The sequence below is a fragment of the Carex rostrata genome, chromosome 24, assembly GCF_964058835.1.
Source record: "Carex rostrata chromosome 24, lpCarRost1.2, whole genome shotgun sequence".
Lineage (NCBI taxonomy): Eukaryota > Viridiplantae > Streptophyta > Magnoliopsida > Poales > Cyperaceae > Carex > Carex rostrata.
The window spans coordinates 5,404,202-5,425,374 of NC_135941.1; the positions used below are offsets into that span (position 1 = coordinate 5,404,202).

Below are 21,173 nucleotides of genomic sequence, written 5' to 3' on the forward strand. Positions count from 1 at the left end.
AAATAATAAAAATTTCCAAAAAATGTAAAATTTGGTCTCCAAGCAAATTTTATTGTAGAGATCACATCTAACGGTTTGGATCGACGATTTGGACTTTGAAAATATAAATAATGCTTGTTGTAACTCAAAAAATGTTGTAACTTGATCCCTCCTCTATATATATATATATATATATATATATATATATATATAGAGTTAGGCTGGGTGCTATGGATAGCATAGTGGCCTCTATGCTACGGCTCAATATTCGAGTTTTCAAAATCCAAACGGTCGATCCGAACCGTTCATCTTATTCTCCATATTAATATCTGCTTGGAGACCAAATTTTATAATTTTCTGAATTTTTTTACTATTTATTAAGCCACTTTGAAAATCGCTAATCCTACGGTTTTACTGTTTTGTGCGGCCACTGTTGGATCAACAATTTTGTAAAATACTTAATAAATAGTAAAAAAAATTCAGAAAAATGTAAAATTTGGTCTCCAAGCAGATATTAATATGGAGAATAAGATGAACGGTTCGGATCGACCGTTTGGATTTTGAAAACTCGAATATTGAGCCGTAGCATAGAGGCCACTATGCTATCCATAGCACCCCAGCCTAACTCTATATATATATATATATATATATATTTTTTTTTTTTTTCATTTTCTTTGGTTTGTTTGTTCAATGTATAATTTCATAATAAGATAACTGTGGAAGTCACCTGACAATACTGCGAAAGTTACTTGATAATGTTTAAAACATTACTTATTTTATTTTGTATATTGCTTCGGAGTTATAAAAAAAAATTGTTAGGATATATCTAGGGGTGTTCAAACGGTTCGGTTTAATCGGTTTTGGACCGAACCGAATTAGTTTGGTTTAAACGGTTCGGCTATTTCGGTTTATTGGATCGGTTCGGTTGGCTTTTCAAAACCAAATTATAACTTCGGTTCGGTTTGGTTTGAAAATTTTCAAAACCGAAATAACCGAACCGACCGAACTTTCATATAATATGAATTTGATCGGAACCACCCGGTTTATTTTTTAATACTCCGGTTTATTTCTTAATCAATTGCTTTAAATACTTGGTTTATTTCTAAATAACTTAGTTTATTTCTTAATACTCCGATTTATTTCTTAATATACTTCGGTTTATTATAAATCAATTGTTTTAAATAAAAAAATTAATATATTTCGGTTTGAACCGAACAAACCGAAATAAAACTTCAGTTCGGTTCGGTTCGGTTGCAATGCTAATTCGGTTCGGTTCGGTTTTATTTTTAAAACCGAATTATAACTTTGGTTTGTCAAGTTCGGTTCGGTTTCAACCAAACCGAACCGATGAACACCCCTAGATATATCCCTAAAAATATTATAGATAAAATGATGTTGTATATATCAAAACATTTTCATTGTCATAAAAAATTCTTCATATTTTCAATGGTCAAATGTTAGAGAGCAAAAATTATCGTCATATAATTAAGGCAGATTAGCTTGATAATTTATTACTTTTCGAGCCGTGCAACTGAAATAAATGCGCTTGCCAAAGTTAAGCAATCTCAATCTTATCTGTGGACTTTCATAGACTAATTAATGCCTTAATTATCTTACATGATAATTTATCTACGTGTTGTTTATTGTTGCTTAGTGAACTCTAAAAAGGAGTAGCTAGCATTTGGTGCATTCCATGGCTTTTCTAATCTTGGTACGTAATTGCACCAGTTGCATCCATGTCAAGATATATATATATCATAGTCGTCAGGTTAATTACTCCTAGACCACCTAAGTTTTTGGGTCTAGTGACAAGACTCCATGATACCAAACTAACCATAATTTCAATATATGTGTGCTAGCATTATCCTAAAAGTATAATATCTTGACCCTACCATAATTTAAATCCTAAATCGGGAATATAAATAATTTCGTTCAAATAGGAACAACTTTCGTGATAAATTATAAAAAATTAGAACTATATATATCTCCAGCCGTGCTTGAAGCTTAATATATGGTTATCCTCTCTGGACAGAGACGGATTCAAAAAATTTATTAGAGGATATAAAAAAAATATAAAATTGAATTTATATAGTTAATCGGATTTAAACTCAGTAAATAATTGAATAACCAATAAAAAAAATAATGCTTTGATTTATACTTTTTTAATTTTCTAACTTGTAATTTATAATCCTCTAACTTATAATTCTAATTATCAATTGTAATTTTTTTTTTTAAAATAACTCTAAATTTAACCCGAATTACAAATTAAACATTATGAAGAAGACAAAAAAAATTAATAAAACAAATCGATATGAACCGATAGATTTCCACTAACATTTAGAATTCAGAGAAAGACACCTGCCTCCGGACCATGTGGGTCCGCCCCTGACTGTGAAGACACCTGTGTGTTGTAATAAGGACCTGTTCGGCAGCCCAGTAGAGAATAGGATTGGGTATAGGAAATGAAAATTTTGAACTAGATTGCACTGTTCACGTGGGAAAAAATATTCAGTTTGAGTGAATTTTTTTTTCCCACGTGAACAGTATTTTCGGAATTACTGTCGAACAGGGCCTAAGGCAGTAAGGCGATTGGAAAATTTTATGGAGATCTCAATTCCATGGCTCACATGTTCGTTTCTGGGCAGATGCATGGGTGGTGCTGGGAGCATGGGACCACCACTCAAGTACCAGTAGGGGTGTTCAAACGGTTAGGTTTGTTCGGTTTTTAACCGAACCGAAAAAGTTCGGTTTAAATGATTCCATTTTTCGGTTTAAATGGATCGGTTTGGTTGAAGTTTTGAATTATTTTGGTTTAAATGGATCGGTTCAGTTTAGACTTTTCAAAACCGACTAAACTGAACCGACCGAATTATATTGGTTCAAGTATGATTTATAATTTGCTTGGTTCAATCATTGCTTCATTTCTTTCATTTTAGTCTAAATATTTTAGAACATCTACATATTTTGCATGGAATTGAACAACTTGTGTATAAACATGTGTAATTTTCGTTAATAAACGGCACCAATATGTTTACTTCGGTTTGTTCGGTTCGATTCGGTTCAGTTCTATTTTTGAAAACTGAAGAAAATTTTGGTTTGATTATTTTAGTTCGGTTTCAAACTGAACTGGCCATTTGAACACCCCTAAGTACCAGTATCCTAATTTGTACTCCTATGCAACAACAAAGATATGTCAGTAAGTAAAGCAAGGAAACAACATAACTGGGGCATGTCTTTGCATCAGGTAGCCTCTTAGGGGGATATATCCCAATATCAGGGGCTCATTCATGATTTGCAACGGTATTCTGAGGTGGTCTTGCCTCAGGACATGTCAACGAGGAACCATAAAAATTTCAATACTGATTTTTTTTTTCGTAAGTATTAACACTTATGTATGAAAATATTTATCCATAAGAACGGAAGTATTTATACCTATAAGGTGAATAATTTTTACATAAATAATTGTTTTTCCATCAAATCTCAAACTACATAAGGGGCCATACACATTTTTAGAGGTGATTTTTTTTTATTTCATTTCGATCTCATCCACACTTCTAACGATCTATGAGGAATTTTGCGAATCTAAAACTACGAACGTCTTCTACGCAATTTTCTATTTCAAATGAGATTTATGATGACGTAGTTTCGAGCTCATTGTCACACAAGTATTCATACCTTGTCGTGCAAGTATTTGTTACATATGATACTGACTGACATATGAAAGTATTAATATATATCAAGTATTACAAGTATTTATACTTATACACTAGAGTATTTATACCTATATAAAAAAATACTTGAATAATCACCTTGTATATGTTTATCGTGATGAATATTTTTTTTGTATGGATAAATAATTAGTGGAGACCTCAGACCATAATACAACCTCTAATTTTAGAAGTGTTTAAATAATTAGTAGGGATCATAGTACGTACAACCTCTATATCACCTTCCTTATTTAACGTGGATCCTTTAATAGTAGAAGTGTTTAAATAATTAGTATGAATCATAGTATAACATTCTTAAATTGTAGCTGCGGAGATAGAGAGAAGATAGGAGCGTGGAGATGAATATAATTATTCAGTAAAATATACACTGAAATCAGATGGTGATCTAATTAAGCTATCTATGTACCTTATTTAGTTATCTTCATATCTAATTAAGTTTTTCCTGATCTGTGGATCTTATCTCCATATCCTCCTAATCCGCTGCCGCCCATATAATTATGGCACACAATCTAAATCATCAATAAAAAATCCTGCACGAATCTTAAACAACATTTTTTGGTCTTTCTTTTAGGTGTCTTCTTAGTTCTTACACCAAATGACGAGTTCATATATATCCAGTAGGGTATCCTACCATGCACGAATTTTAAAGAATCTCGTGCATCTACCGTTGGTCTGTAAAAGCATGGATAAAAATGGAAAATTGAAAAAGAGGTTAAATTTTTTAATATAGTATAATTTTAATTTATAAAAGAGCTAAAAGTATTGATACATAAAAAAATTACAAAATTCAATAGACAAATTTACAAATTTTCAATATATAGAGGGGTGGGGAGAGGGCTTGGCACCCTCCTGAATCTATTACCATCCGCCTCAGCGTAAGAGCATCGCTCAACTGAGATTTAATACTAATAAAAACAATAATTTTTAAAAATTCAAAAAATATAATAATTTTTTTATAAAATGTAAAATTTGGTCTCCCAATATAATTTAATATGGAGATCAGATTGAACGATTGAACGTTTGAACCGATTGTTTAAACTTTAAAATCACAAAATATACACATAAAATAAAACATATTATTTTTCATAAAACATGATAGCCCATCTCATAACCATAGTGACAAATGAATTATTCGGGTTCGGTTCGGCGAGATCAAAAATTCGTGATTCGATAATAATTCGAGTATAATTCGGGAATGATTCGGAATTATCCGGATCAGAAATCTCAATCCTGCATGGGAGCAAAAAAAAAACCAAAAAAATAATTGTTCTTTTGAAAAATTCAGGAAAAATTCGTGAATAATTTGTAAAATTCGGGAATTATTCGGGTTTAATTCGGTCAAAGTTCGGTCAACCGAATAATTCGGCGTTCGGTTCGGCATCACCTCAAAAAAGAATTAAACGGATATAATTTGGATATCTTGTCACTATGCTCATAACTTTAACAAATAAAGAGCGACTACCACATATTTTCAACCAAAAAAAAAAAGAGACAATGCGTTTAATGAAAAAGGCATATGATTAGTACAATATACCAACTTCTACGATTATTAGGCAATCATGAATTAATTTGAAGTCTTGAAGCTGACTTATTATTTTTCATGCAGAATATAGCTTGGAGAATCTAGAAAGGGTACCAAATTAATTGCCATTATGAAATTACAGGTTAAAAGACCTGAGACCTCTATTCAAACAAAACCTTGTTGTGAGAATAATTAATACCCTTTTCAGCTGAAGCTTCTGGACTAATTAAAGCATCAGGCTTGACTTGCTAGAGCTATTTTGATTGCACGCAACACATGAGTATATATTTTTTATATTTTGTTTATATTAATTGTGCACTGCGTAAATCCAAAACAACTCTGTCAATATATTTACCCGAACTTTCAAAACATGATGAAGCTGTTGCTTTGAGCTGAAAGTCCTGATGTAGACTTTGCTATTAGGATTGAGAAATTTGGATAATAGAGTATTGATTATTTAAAGTATTTATTCGTTTTAATTATATATTCTTTTAGTTTGGATGTCTACAAAATATGACTCAGCGGTAGTCTCCTTGCCGTGTAAACCTTCTCTGATAGTATTTAATTATGTCAATGTCGTCTATTCTTTTCTTTTTTCCGCACCAAACTCAGAATCTCTGTTTATGTCAAGAAGAGTCTGGATTTGAGTTTCATAAATAAATAAAGAAAATTAAGTTTGCTATTCATCGCCAATTTGACCAATTATTTAACTAATTGACACGTATATAGAGGTCATATTTTAGAAATTGCAATTGTCAATCTACTTCCTAGTGTTTGATTGTGATTTGTGAAGTTGAACAATAACAAATTTAAGGTAAAATTTGTTCGTTTGGACGAATCTCTGATAGTCTCATGTATTCTTACCAAATTTGCACGTTTCGTATATATTCTTAAAAAAAAAAAAAAAATGCAAGGATCAACAACCCTCCCGGCCTTCCTCAACCTACCAAAAATATATTTGTCAAGAGATCCACTTTTAGGGGGGGGGGGGCAAAAAAGCTCGTAGCTCGTGGCTTCAACGTGACTTGTATATGATTTGCTTGCTAATAACTTGCTTATTATTGGACCGAGCTGTTAACGAACCAGCTCGCCACTAGTTCGGTCTAGAATTAATAAGTTCAAGCTGGTGCCTAGCTTGTTGGCCAATTCCCGAGCTAGCTCGGTTAGACATCAATTTGTGAATTTATATGAATTTTTGTGCATTTTATACTGTCCATCTCGATCTAGCTCAGTTTAACTCAGTCCAAAAAGTTCGTATAATTTATTTTCTTCTCAAAATAAGATCCAGTCAGCTCGTGAGCTAGCTCGATCCAACTGGTGATGATTTCAAGCTAAGATTTCGGTTTAGACTCCTATAATTAGCCCGCCCATGACTCGGACGAGTCAGCTCATGACTAAAACGAGTCAGCTCGTAACGAGTTTAAGCTAAATCTAACCAAATTTGCACGTTTCGTATATATTTAGAGGTGCTATCGGGTCGGGTCGGGTCCGGATACTATTATATTTTGACCCGTACCCTAAAAGTGTTCGGGTCCAAATTTCAATCCATACACTTATCTATTTCAATTTGGATCGGGTCCAGATCCGGGTACCTATCTACCCGTAGATATTTCGGGTCCAGTCTTTCGGTTCCGGGTAGATATATACCCATAACTTGTTTGTAGATTATTGGGTCTGGTTCGGATACGGGGCGGTTCCGGATTCGGAGCGGGTATATGTCACAAAAAAATTAGGAGGATGGAGAGAAAATAACTTTTAAAAAAAAATATTGAAGAAGAGATATAATTTTTAAAAAGTAAAATATTAGAGATGACGATTTCATTTTCTATGGTTCAAAAATATATATGAATGGAATACTAATCATTTATAGAAATAACATATCAATGAGAGCAATAAATTTTTTATTATTATGCAGATGATATCAAGGCAAATATTGAAGGATATATTTATAGTAATAAAATTTATTTAAAAAATTAATGCGACTGTTATAGAAGGAATAAATTTGGCATCCATCTATGCATATAAATATAGCAAATATGTCACTGCATTCTATTTTCTCATATTCAAAAAAGTACTGGGCTCACCACGGCTTATGCAAAAATTAATATGCAAAGTTGTATTTTTATATATTAATAGTTATTAATAGACATTTGCTAACGGGTAACCCGTGACCCGTTCCGGGTTACCCGTTACGGGTAACGGGTAGGACGGGTAAAGGGGTAGGTCGGGTACGGGTAAAACCCGTAACGGGTAGACGGGTAAATTTCCAAAAATGTATATCCGGTCCGTTTATTACCCGTACCCGTTGCGGGTTGACGGGTACGGGTACCGCGGGTACGGGTCCGGGTATCCGGGTACGGGTCCGGTCCGCCCATTTTTTTTTTTTTTTTTTTTTCTGTTTTTTCCTTGTTTTTTTTTCTGTTTTTCTTTCCGTTTTTTTTTCTGTTTTTTTTTTCTGTTTTTCTTTCTGTTTTTTTTCAGTTTTTTTTTTTTCAGTTTTTTTTTTCAGTTTTGTATTTCCGTTTTTTTATTTTTTCTGTCTTTGTTTCTGTTTTTTTTTCCTGTTTTGTTTAATATTTTTTTTCTGTTTTTTTTACAGTGTCGTATAAATATTATTACGTGTTTATAATTCGATTTTTATAATATGAATAGTTCGATATCAAATAGAGTATATATATACATGAAATTATCAAGTCGCGTCTTTATAATTTATAAATGAATAAAATTTGTACCTTATATATAAAAATTATTCGTACGAAAATTTGTATATTTATACGGCTAAGTACAAATCTATTTATTTATTTCTTTAAGCAAGTCATTTTATTTTATTTTCAAATTCTCATTATAATTAAAACAATAAATTATAAATAATAATATCTTAAATTAATTTATTACATTAAAAATAATTATGAATAATTTGAAAACAATAGATTAAAAAATAAAAGTTACCCTCCTCCTTTATTCCGGGCTTGGGACCGGCTATGTAAAATAACATAGGCGGAGTTCTAACTTTTTTTTTGTTAGTAATTGTTCTTTAAAATGAATAATTTAAAAACTAATTGAAATGTTTAGAAATTATAATTTTTAAAATAACCATAAATATTAAAAGAGGTTAGAAAATTATACCGACACTACCTATCTAGTAGTTTGGATTCATATACCATTGTTCGTTTTCTTCCGCACCGTCTGAATCTGAATTAGGTTGAGGCTGCGGCTCGGTAACGCTTTCTTCAGTATCAGCTGCAGAAGATGATTCTTGAGCTTGATGTTGGTTGCGCTCGTCAGCATTAATCCAATCTTTCAAGCACACAAGTCTTTCAAAAACATGTGGACCCAATTTACTGCGTTTGTCGGAGAGGATCCTGTTCGCCGAACTAAAACAACTTTCTGAAGGGACGGTTGACACGGGTACGGCAAAGACGTCGCGGGCCATCATCGCCAGTGTTGGATAAGACCTTTGATTCCTCTTCCACCACGTCATGATGTCAACGTTTTCATTTTCGTTGCGCATATTCAAATAGCTCACTAACTCGTTTGTGGATGCGTGCGGTTCGCTATCTGATTGAAAATCTGCTAACAATCCACTACTGCTAGTGCTCCTGAAAGTGGAACTATTAAAAAAAAAAAAAAATTAGTGGACAAATAATGTAGATATTATAAATAATAAAGATTAAAAGCATAATGTATATTTATTCATACCTAGGACCAGCCCGGGACGAAGAGGGGTTCTGGTTGCCACTAATTCTTGAGTTGTATATGTTAAACATCTCAGCGAACTTCGCATCCACGTATGCCTCGACCCCGGTTGCGACTAAATATAGATTATCTTTGTACGCTTCAACCATTTTGATCGTGTAATATTTCTTGTATGCCGGGTTGAGGCAGCTTGCAATAATGGCCAAGAGGGGTACATCTTCCCAATATTTTAGAAATTTTAGTTTCATGGCCTCTACAATCGGTGTGAGAGATTTATCGTGGGTTTCTGCTTGTTCCAAAATACGATAAACCTTGGAAATTTGATAGATTTGCCCCAACAACTCAAATGCCGTCGGTGAATACGAGCAGGATAGTTTGACGGTTGCTTCAAAAAATGTTCCTAGAAATGTTGAAAGCCTTTCTAGTTGGTCCCATTCCCCGACGGTGAGTTCCAATTGCATTGCCTGAGGGGTGGATCCCCTCAAAAACTCCCCTATGACAGCTTTATAAGGAAGGCATCGGTTCAACATCCTATAGGTTGAGTTCCAACGGGTATCTATATCCCAAGGTACTTTCAACTTGCTTACTCGATAGGTTACGCACAACTTCGCAAACTCTTGTCTTCTTTCATGGTTTGAAACAATGTGGTTGAGGGCATCCTTAAATTTAACTATCAATAATTTTATGGCTTCTGTTTTAAGTCCCGCCTTCACGACGAGGTTAAGTATATGACAAGCACACTTTTGGTGAAACATTTCACCATTCATAATCGGGTTTAGTGACCGTTTAAAAATTTCAATGGAAGCAATGTTGTTGCTAGCATTATCGAAAGATATTGAAAAAACCTTGTTAGCCATATCCCTCTTAAGGTTATACTCTTGTAAAACCTCAATAATAGATTTAAAAATTACATTTGCGGTGTGCGGGGAATCTAATACTCGAAAACTTAATATCCTCTTTTGTAATACCCACTGATCATCGATCCAATGCCCAGTAATACAAGAGTACCCAAGGCCATGTTTACCAGCAGTCCATATATCGGAGGTAATTGAGACCTTGTTGGATTGATATGCAAATGTACCTTTGATGTCATCTTTTATGGTTGTAAACTGTTTTTTTATTTCACCAACCAACTTTCTATGATGCATCCTCTTGTACATTGGTTGAGCACACCCCCGAATGACCAACCGGGCAAAGGCTGTGCAACCACCCATACTGATTGGTTGGGCTTTGTGGGTTATGTACCGGGCCAATTCACTAAGCATTCTTTTTTCATCAAATTTTGGGTTGGTTAAAGTACCATCCGGGGTGATTTGAGTTTGAATTTGCGGGGTATTATTCGGGTTATAGTTTTCACCCTTTCTAATATGCACATCAACATGTCTTTTAAAGCTACTCATACCACTAGCTTGTTTATAAACAAAATAAGGTTTCTTGCAATGGTCTACCTTACAATAAAGAGTTTTCAAGTAACCGTCGTCATCTTTGGTCACATCATACCATTCATACCAATATTGGTTGTATTCGGGAGGTCTTCTAGCCTTCTTTGCTGCTGGTTGTTGTGGGGGGCGGGGGACAATTGGCGGAGGAGGAGCGAGACCTTCTTCTTGAATTTCAGTGACACTTGTCGAAGGAGTACCTGAAATAGGGGGGTTGAGTTGACTCGACGATGCAACGGAAGAAGTGCCTCCATATGCATACGGTGGTGGTAGTTGATGTGATTCTTGTGGAATGAATGTGTTTGGATCATTTGAAGTATAATACGGTGCACCCGTTTGGGGGTTTTGTTGATAATTTGTTTGTAGCATTTGGTCTCTTCTTTGATAATTTTGGGGAGGTTGTGGATAATTAGGTGGCGGCATTTGAGAGGAACTATCAAAATAATTTTGTGAATAATCTTGTGGATAATTTGTAGTTGGTATTTCGGGGCCAAAAATATCGGCCGACATTCTCGCGATATCTTCTTGCACCGAATCACGATGAGATGACATTTTTAATAAATCTAACATATTCAAAAATAAATACAATTACTTACCATATTCAACAAATAAATCTAACCTAGTTATATAATGAATTTCAAATACAACTTTATTTAAAAAAAACAGAAAAAAATAAAATTAAAAAAATCTGGAAAAAAACAGAAAAAATAGGAAAAACAGAAAAAAAAAAAGAATTTGAAAAAACAAAGATAAAATCTAACCTATTGAAAAATAAATCTAACATATTAAAAAATAAATACAATTACTTACCATATTCAACAAATAAATCTAACCTAGTTATATAATGAATTTCAAATACAACTTTATTTAAAAAAAACAGAAAAAAATAAAATTAAAAAAATCTGGAAAAAACAGAAAAAATAGGAAAAACAGAAAAAAAAAGAATTTGAAAAAACAATGATAAAATCTAACCTATTGAAAAATAAATCTAACATATTCAAAAATAAATACAATTACTTAACATATTCAACAAATATATCTAACCTAATTATATAATGAATTTCAAATACAACTTTATTTAAAAAAAACAGAAAAAAATAAAATTAAAAAAATCTGGAAAAAAACAGAAAAAATAGGAAAAACAGAAAAAAAAAAAAGAATTTGAAAAAACAAAGATAAAATCTAACCTATTCAAAAATAAATCTAACATATTCAAAAATAAATACAATTACTTAACATATTCAACAAATAAATCTAACCTAGTTATATAATGAATTTCAAATACAACTTTATTTAAAAAAAACAGAAAAAAATAAAATTAAAAAAATCTGGAAAAAACAGAAAAAATAGGAAAAACAGAAAAAAAAAAGAATTTGAAAAAACAATGATAAAATCTAACCTATTGAAAAATAAATCTAACATATTCAAAAATAAATACAATTACTTAACATATTCAACAAATATATCTAACCTAATTATATAATGAATTTCAAATACAACTTTATTTAAAAAAAACAGAAAAAAATAAAATTAAAAAAATTTGGAAAAAAACAGAAAAAATAGGAAAAACAGAAAAAAAAAAGAATTTGAAAAAACAAAGATAAAATCTAACCTATTCAAAAATAAATCTAACATATTCAAAAATAAATACAATTACTTAACATATTCAACAAATATATCTAACCTAATTATATAATGAATTTCAAATACAACTTTATTTAAAAAAAAAACAGAAAAAAATAAAATTAAAAAAATCTGGAAAAAAACAGAAAAAATAGGAAAAACAGAAAAAAAAAAAGAATTTGAAAAAACAAAGATAAAATCTAACCTATTCAAAAATAAATCTAACATATTAAAAAATAAATACAATTACTTAACATATTCAACAAATAAATCTAACCTAGTTATATAATGAATTTCAAATACAACTTTATTTAAAAAAAACAGAAAAAAATAAAATTAAAAAAATCTGGAAAAAACAGAAAAAATAGGAAAAACAGAAAAAAAAAAAGAATTTGAAAAAACAATGATAAAATCTAACCTATTGAAAAATAAATCTAACATATTCAAAAATAAATACAATTACTTAACATATTCAACAAATATATCTAACCTAATTATATAATGAATTTCAAATACAACTTTATTTAAAAAAAACAGAAAAAAATAAAATTAAAAAAATCTGGAAAAAAACAGAAAAAATAGGAAAAACAGAAAAAAAAAAGAATTTGAAAAAACAAAGATAAAATCTAACCTATTCAAAAATAAATCTAACATATTCAAAAATAAATACAATTACTTAACATATTCAACAAATATATCTAACCTAATTATATAATGAATTTCAAATACAACTTTATTTAAAAAAAAACAGAAAAAAATAAAATTAAAAAAATCTGGAAAAAAACAGAAAAAATAGGAAAAACAGAAAAAAAAAAGAATTTGAAAAAACAAAGATAAAATCTAACCTATTGAAAAATAAATCTAACATATTAAAAAATAAATACAATTACTTACCATATTCAACAAATAAATCTAACCTAGTTATATAATGAATTTCAAATACAACTTTATTTAAAAAAAACAGAAAAAAATAAAATTAAAAAAATCTGGAAAAAACAGAAAAAATAGGAAAAACAGAAAAAAAAAAAGAATTTGAAAAAACAAAGATAAAATCTAACCTATTGAAAAATAAATCTAACATATTAAAAAATAAATACAATTACTTACCATATTCAACAAATAAATCTAACCTAGTTATATAATGAATTTCAAATACAACTTTATTTAAAAAAAAACAGAAAAAAATAAAATTAAAAAAATCTGGAAAAAAACAGAAAAAATAGGAAAAACAGAAAAAAAAAAAGAATTTGAAAAAACAAAGATAAAATCTAACCTATTGAAAAATAAATCTAACATATTAAAAAATAAATACAATTACTTACCATATTCAACAAATAAATCTAACCTAGTTATATAATGAATTTCAAATACAACTTTATTTTAAAAAAACAGAAAAAAATAAAATTAAAAAAATCTGGAAAAAAAACAGAAAAAATAGGAAAAACAGAAAAAAAAAAGAATTTGAAAAAACAATGATAAAATCTAACCTATTGAAAAATAAATCTAACATATTCAAAAATAAATACAATTACTTAACATATTCAACAAATATATCTAACCTAATTATATAATGAATTTCAAATACAACTTTATTTAAAAAAAACAGAAAAAAATAAAATTAAAAAAATCTGGAAAAAACAGAAAAAATAGGAAAAACAGAAAAAAAAAAGAATTTGAAAAAACAAAGATAAAATCTAACCTATTCAAAAATAAATCTAACATATTCAAAATAAATCTAATTATTTCACAAGTTCACATAATAAATCTATCATATTCGAAATAAATATAACTTATTCAAAATAAATTTATCATTTTCAAAAATAAATCTAACATATTCAAAATATTTCACATATTCACAAAAATGAATCTAACATATTTTTTTAACCTATTAAAAATAAATCCGAATTTCAAAAATAAAATCTAACATATTCAAAATAAATCTAATTATTTCACAAGTTCACATAATCACATCTAACAAATCTAACATAAATTAAATAAATGTAACATTCAATAAATCTAACAAATCTAACATAAATTAAATAAATCTAACAAATCTATCATAAACTAAATCTAACATTCAATTTAAATTATACATTTATCTACAACAATAAATCTAATATCAAATTTTAAATTACTCTACAAAAATAAATGAATCTAACAAAAATGAATCTAACATATTTTTTTAACCTATTAAAAATAAATCCGAATTTCAAAAATAAAATCTAACATATTCAAAATAAATCTAATTATTTCACAAGTTCACATAATCACATCTAACAAATCTAACATAAATTAAATAATTGTAACATTCAATAAATCTAACAAATCTAACATAAATTAAATAAATCTAACAAATCTATCATAAACTAAATCTAACATTCAATTTAAATTATACATTTATCTACAACAATAAATCTAATATCAAATTTTAAATTACTCTACAAAAATAAATTAATCTAACATAAAATAAATCTAACCTTTAAATTTCGCGGAAAAATCTTGCGGGAGGTGCCGAACTTTGTAATTTTGATACCTTCGTAATTCCGTAACGGGTTTAGCGAACCTCTAATTCCGTTTGCGTATTGGTAAAATGAATTAAATTACAACTATATATTTTTTTAAAAATAAATTTAAAAATTGAGAATAATGAAAAATGAGAATTTGAGATTGAGTTTGAGGGATTGAGAATTTGAGAATTTGAGTTAGAATGTGGAGAGGAAGAGGATTAGAGGGGTGTATTTAAAGAAAAAATTGGAGAGGGAATAAAATTTGAAAAAAAAAAAAAAAAAAAAAAAAAAAAAAAAAAAAAAAACCTACGTGACCCGGGTGGGTCCGGCCGGGTTTGATTTGACCCGGACCGGGCCCCTCTTGAACCGGCGGTACAATTCAAAATTTGAATTTCAAAAGTGGGTACGGGTAAAGTTGGCGGGTACGGGTAACGGGTAACGGGTACGGGTAACGGGTACGGGCAACCGGGTAAAGGGTACGGGTAACGGGTACGGGTACGGGTACGGGTAGGCGGGTATAGGGGTACGGGTAGGCGGGTACGGGTTGGCGGGTAGACGGGTACGGGTACAACGGGTTATTTTTTAAATCACGTTCTCCGGTCCGTTTATTACCCGTACCCGTCTACCCGTTTGTACCCGGGCAACGGGTACGGGTACCACGGGTAACGGGTACGGGCCGGGCAAAACGGGTGCTACCCGTTCCGGGTTTAGCAAAAGTCTAGTTATTAATATATGTTTTATCGGGTATTTATACGGGTATCGGATCGGGTTCGGTTACGGGTCGGATAATTAAATGAAACCCATATCCTACCCATTACAGTATTGGTTCGGGTTCGGATCTGGGTCGAATATTAAATTATTAATTTTGTAACCATACCCATAATTTAATTGGTTATATTTTTTAAACCATACCCTATCCAAATTAATCGGATTCGGTTCGGTTCCGGATCGGATCCGGGTAATCGGATAAAAGTAGCACCTCTATATATATTATAAAAAGATAATATAAGGATCAACAACCCTCCCGGCCTTCCCAACCTACCAAAAATAGATTTGTCAAGAAATATCACTTTTGTTCTTAACTTCGGTTAAATCAATTATGATTAAATCTGACCAGTTTCATATCATTTTCATGATCACATAAAAAAAAAAAGTCCATAGTGTATAATGAAATTCAACATGTTGAAGTTCAATATAACGAGTTCCTCTAAATTAAATTAAACATTAAATTAAACACAACTTACTGTACGTAATTGTATCTTAAAATAATTACATGCCTAGTATTTGATGTATATGTTACATTTGAGCATAAATAGTTTCTTGAGCACATAAATAACATATATTGGATATTATCCGCCAGCTTTGATGATTTTAAGATCATAAATATGACAAAAATTGATTCAAAACATCAACAAAAACAAACATACCATTATTTTAAAAGAAAATATTACTGTAATTCTTGATGTAATTATTTGATTTTTTTTTCACAAATTAATTTTAATGCATGTAAAGGACATATGTTGGATATTATCTGCCTGGTTTTGGTAACCGTAGAATCGTAAATGTGACCAAATTGATTAAAAACATCAACAAACACTGACAATGCACTGTAAATCTCCATTTCTCCATTCTATTATTAAGCACGTTGGGTGTCCGATCCGTCAACGGCTACGATTGGAATATGAAATTTCGGATTGAATCTCATCCCTCTAATCACATAATCTATTTTATTTTGATTAAATGCATATATTTTATGTGTAGAAGTCTAAATTTAGTTAAAATCATACTCGATACACGTACTGCCACACGATATGTTACAATTAAAATTGAGTAGACTCCAAAATTTAGCAATATATTTGCTTGTTTTATTTTTTTTGTTTCCTTATTGCTCCATCTTCAATTGAGCAGACTCCACTTTTCGTTTTCTTTTTCTTTTTTCTATTTCCTTACTTCTTTTTCGTTTCTATATAGATCACAATGGAAATCGATTTTTTCTTTATTTCCTTATTTCTCTCTCTTTGTTTCTATACATATTTGTTGGAAATTTATTTGAAAAACTCAAAATTTATTAGCATTTGTAATATTTGTTAATTTGAGGGACTAAACTGAAAATTGAATAGTTGTTAAATCTCTATTATATTATTAAGCACGTTGGGTGTCCGATCCGCCAATGGCTACGATTCAAAGATGAAATTTCAGATTTATTCTCCTCCCTCGAATCAAATAATCTGTTTGTTTGGATTAAATACATATTTTTCAAATGTAGAAGTCTATATTTAGTTAACAACATACTCGCTACACGTACGGTCACACAATATATTACAATTAAAATTGAATACACTGCCTTTTAGCGACTTTTTTTTTGTTTCCTTATTTCTCTTTCGTTTAGCAACTTTTTCTTAGTTTCCTTATTTTTCCTTTGTTTATATACAAATTGTTTTTGCTTTTGTTTAGATTCTCTTTCGTTTCCTTAATTTCTCCTTTCATTTCCTTATTTTTGCCTTTGTTTAGATTTTCTTTGATGTAAACCAGAAATGAGGAAAGGAAACAATTTAATTTCTCCTTTGTTTCTTTATCTCCTCACGACAGAATAGAAATTAAATCTTTTTTTTTTTCATATTTCATTTTGTTTGTTTTATATACATCCCAACAGTAGAATAGAAAAATCCAGAAAATATTCTCATACATATGTATTCATACAAAAGTTTGTTTTTCATCAGCTTCGATTTGCCTGACGGGTTAGGGTTTTTAATCATGTTCAAATTGTAAGCTCTGCTTTTTTCATTTATAAATTATAAAGATTTTAAGCTTCTTATGTCTGTTGCCTAAATTCTAATTTTAGTTGTTAGTTTTGGAATTAATTTAGGACGCTTCAGGTTCGTACAATAATTGGGAAGGGATGGTAAATTCTAGAAATTTTGTAATTGAACCCAATTAGCTCAAATTTGCATAATTTGATGTTTGAGTAAATCTTATACACCATAATTTTTATGAATTGCTTTTATTTGAGAAACTTGTTGCACTAATTAGGTGGTGCAGTACCTATTAGGTCTAGAATATGAGAATTTTCTATAATTCAAACAATATTTTCACTAATCCGAAAAACACCATTTTCACACTAATATGAAAATCACTATTTTTTTCTCAACTCTTATTTACTATTATTAAATTTTGTTATTCTAATTTAGTTTGTAACTATGTAAATTGTAAAAGTTTTGCTTCACGCCTTAGCAGTCACTCCAAGCTTTTCAGAAAAGAAAAAAAAAAGGTAAAGAAAGAACATTGAGTTATGAGAAGGGTTTGGTCAGGACTAAACAGTGTTTCAAAATGCGGTATGCGGAAGGGCACCGCATACTGCATATACGGTATGCGGCCGCATATGCGGATTTTTATGCGGACTAATATATGCGGATTTTAAAATAAGAATTCATATATAATTTGTATCATTATGTGCATAATCTCACAACAAAAATAAAAATACAAACATAAATGTGAAATAGTGAATAGCTGCAGCGAACATATCAGTTATCACAGCAAACATAAATGCCACAACTCACAAGTCAGTTATCACAGCATAATACAAACATAAATTCCATAACATACAAACAACATAATACAAACATATCAAAGAACATAATACAAACATATCACAAGTCAGTTATCACAGCATAATACATAAATTTCATAGCATACAAACAACATAATACAAACATAATGCGGTTCTATGCGGCCGAATATGTGGCCGCATATGCGGAACCGCATATTAGACCGCATATGCGCCGCATAGAACCGCATTTTGCAACACTGGGACTAAAAATGACAACTTGAAATCTAACGGGCGATTGTTTCAAAATAGACGCTATAAAATCGTAATCGTGTTTCGAAGGAGTGTGACTGTTTTGAAACACAATTATGATTTACAATTTTATGGAATCGAACATTTCAATGCAGCAGAAATTTTTGACGAAGCCTATTAATACTCTCATGCAGTAGAAAGTGTACATACATGAATTGGCATATTTGCTTCGTCAAATATCAAAACCCATTATTGGCTATGGAAGTAAAATTGTTAATTTAACAATATCAAATATGATCTCCTAAAAAAAATTACAAAAATAATATGATTGTTCCATCTTATGCACCACCAACGCCAATGATTTAAATGCCAAAATAACAGTAATATTTTATCATTGCATTGGATGGTTCAGAATAGCACCAACCCAACCCAAAAATCAAATAACACCAACCCAACCCAAAAATCAAATAACACCCTCTCCTTTACCTGAAAAGAGAATCTTTTACAATTAGTGAATCCGGATTGTTCTTTTTAACTTGGCTAACCCGAATCTCAAACCGGCTGAGAATAAATCTCAAACCGTAAAGTGAGCTGGATCTTCTACGGTACCTTAGAGGAGTTGGATCCACCCAAAAATAGCGCTAACTCGGATTTCCTGTTCCATATTTGGATATGTTTCCCTATGCACTCTTTGTCTTGAGTTAGCGGATATTCCGCTATTCCAATAAAATATTGGGTCAGCGGACTTGGGTTAGCTGCTAGGCCGGCTATTCCGCCTTTTCATCCAAACGCCATTCATATTCTCTCTTCCAGGCTTTTTATTTTTTATTAAGACACAAAATGAAATTTGATTGGGACCAATACAAATCTGTTCTGTTATGAAAAAATAATATGGTTCTAACATTTCACTACTTATACAAGCTTACTGTCTGTCTCACCCTCCTCCTCCTCCTCCCTACTCTCCCCTTTCTCCCCCACCGATCCCTCATCAACCGCCCTTTTACTTCCATCCATTATGCCAGACAGCTCCTGAATCTTACACGAGCTGCTCCGCCGCATCCTATCTGCCACCAAAACAAGTCTTTCTCTCAATCCGACCCTGATAAGCCTCTTCCTAAGCAATTCACAAGTGTCCTCATAAGGCGGTATACCTTCTTCCACCATTCTCTCAAAGTATCTACATGCCTCTTCTACCCTCCCTTTCTTTCTACAAAGCCCATGCACAATCACTGCATAACATGCAGCTGGAGGGTAAAATCCTCGTTTCTCCATCCCCTCCCAAATTTCATGAGCCCTGTCTATTCTTCCTACATCAAGTAACATCTTAAGTAACATGTTATATGTATGGTTATCAGGTAAACACGATTCATTATCCATTCTTTGAATAAGTCTTAATGATTTGTTACATTCCTTTAGCCTACAATGTACTGTCAAGATTGTGTTATAGCTCCATATGTCAGGCTTAACTCCACTGAGAAGCATTTCATCAAGCAGTACATAGGCTTCGTCAATCTTTTCAAGCTCACATAGTAACTTGATGACTGTATTATAGGTATATACATTGGGTGTGAGGCTATCTCTTTTCATCCTATCTAAAACTTTAACTGAAGAGTTCAAATCCTTCATCTCAGTAGCCGCACGCAGAAAAAATGAATAAGTAGCGGCATTGGGTTCAAGTTCATGTACCTGCCTCATTTCCTTCAACCGCTCATATGCAGGACCCAACTCACCAGCTCGGCATAAAGCAGCTATTATTGCATTGTAACAGGGCAAATCTGGCACCAATCCTTGTTGCAGCATTTCATCGAATAGTTTGAGGGCACGCTTCGAATCACGTGCTCTAGCCCAACCAGAGATTAGTATAGTATAAGTTTGATTGGTAATACTAAATTGTGACTTAATCTCAAGAAAGAATTGCTCTGATTCTAAGACAAACCCATACTTGCATAGAGAGAATAAGAGAGAATGGAGGTCTACTATAGAAGGTGTAAAACCAAGATCAGACATTATATTGAAAATTCTGCAAGCTTCCGATGGTAGCTTATGCCGGGCATAGGATGAAAACATACGGTGAAAGAGAGAAGGCGAAACAAGAGACTGGTAAGAGAAGAGAAGGGAATGGAAATGAGGCAAGAGAGAAGGAGCGGTGGAGAGAGAAGCGAAGAGCATACAGAAATGGTCAGGGGAGAGAGGGGAAGGAGGAGGGAGGGAGGAGAGGAAGAGGAAGAAAGAGAGAGAGGCATGAGGGAGTCGACGAGAGCGAAGGAGAATGGAAGAGATGAGAGAAGGGGTGGAGGAGAGGGAAGAGGAGAACGGGCGGAGGTGGGACGAGAGATCATGGTGTGGACCCCGGTTGTCAGAGAGTATACGGCATATGGTGTTTGTCAGATCTTGGTCGGAAGAGAGGAGGCGAGAGAAGCAGAGAAATCCACGGTGGATTTTTGGTTTGGGGAGAAGGGTTTTGACAGCCATTTCTGTCTCTGTTTTCCATTGAGAAGTTTTAATCTGGAATTGATATCACCTGATGTAACAGAAATTTTGAGTTTAGATCCAGACCGTTCGATCTGATCTGGCACCAATATTAAAGAAATCCTTGCATTCCACCTCGGACCAGATGGATCAGATTCTGATCGGACGGCCAGTATCTAAACTACAATATTCTGTTACCTCAAGAGGATATGGACTCAATTCTGCCCCCCACGAGGCCACGATGGAAAAACGAAGCGGAGCGTGCGGTGAATTTACAAATGGGCCGGAAACGGGCTGAATTGGATGTGAACCCGATTGTTCGTATACCCCAATTTTTGCTGAAGGAACTTTTGGGTCCGTATTCTCTGTTCTTTATGTCTTGTAGGGCTGTAAATAACGCGATCGTATCCGAAT

The 21,173-nt window shown here is 31.8% G+C and overlaps 1 protein-coding gene across 1 annotated transcript; it reads right to left on the reverse strand.

The window, feature by feature from the left end:
* Window positions 1-18,594: 18,594 nt before the first annotated feature.
* Window positions 18,595-20,776, reverse strand: LOC144575930 (Pentatricopeptide repeat (PPR) superfamily protein). Its single transcript, XM_078326187.1, has one exon. The coding sequence runs from the start codon at window positions 20,760-20,762 to the stop codon at window positions 19,203-19,205; it is 1,560 nt and encodes a 519-aa protein (XP_078182313.1). The 5' UTR covers window positions 20,763-20,776; the 3' UTR covers window positions 18,595-19,202.
* Between the last annotated feature and the right edge of the window lie 397 nt (window positions 20,777-21,173).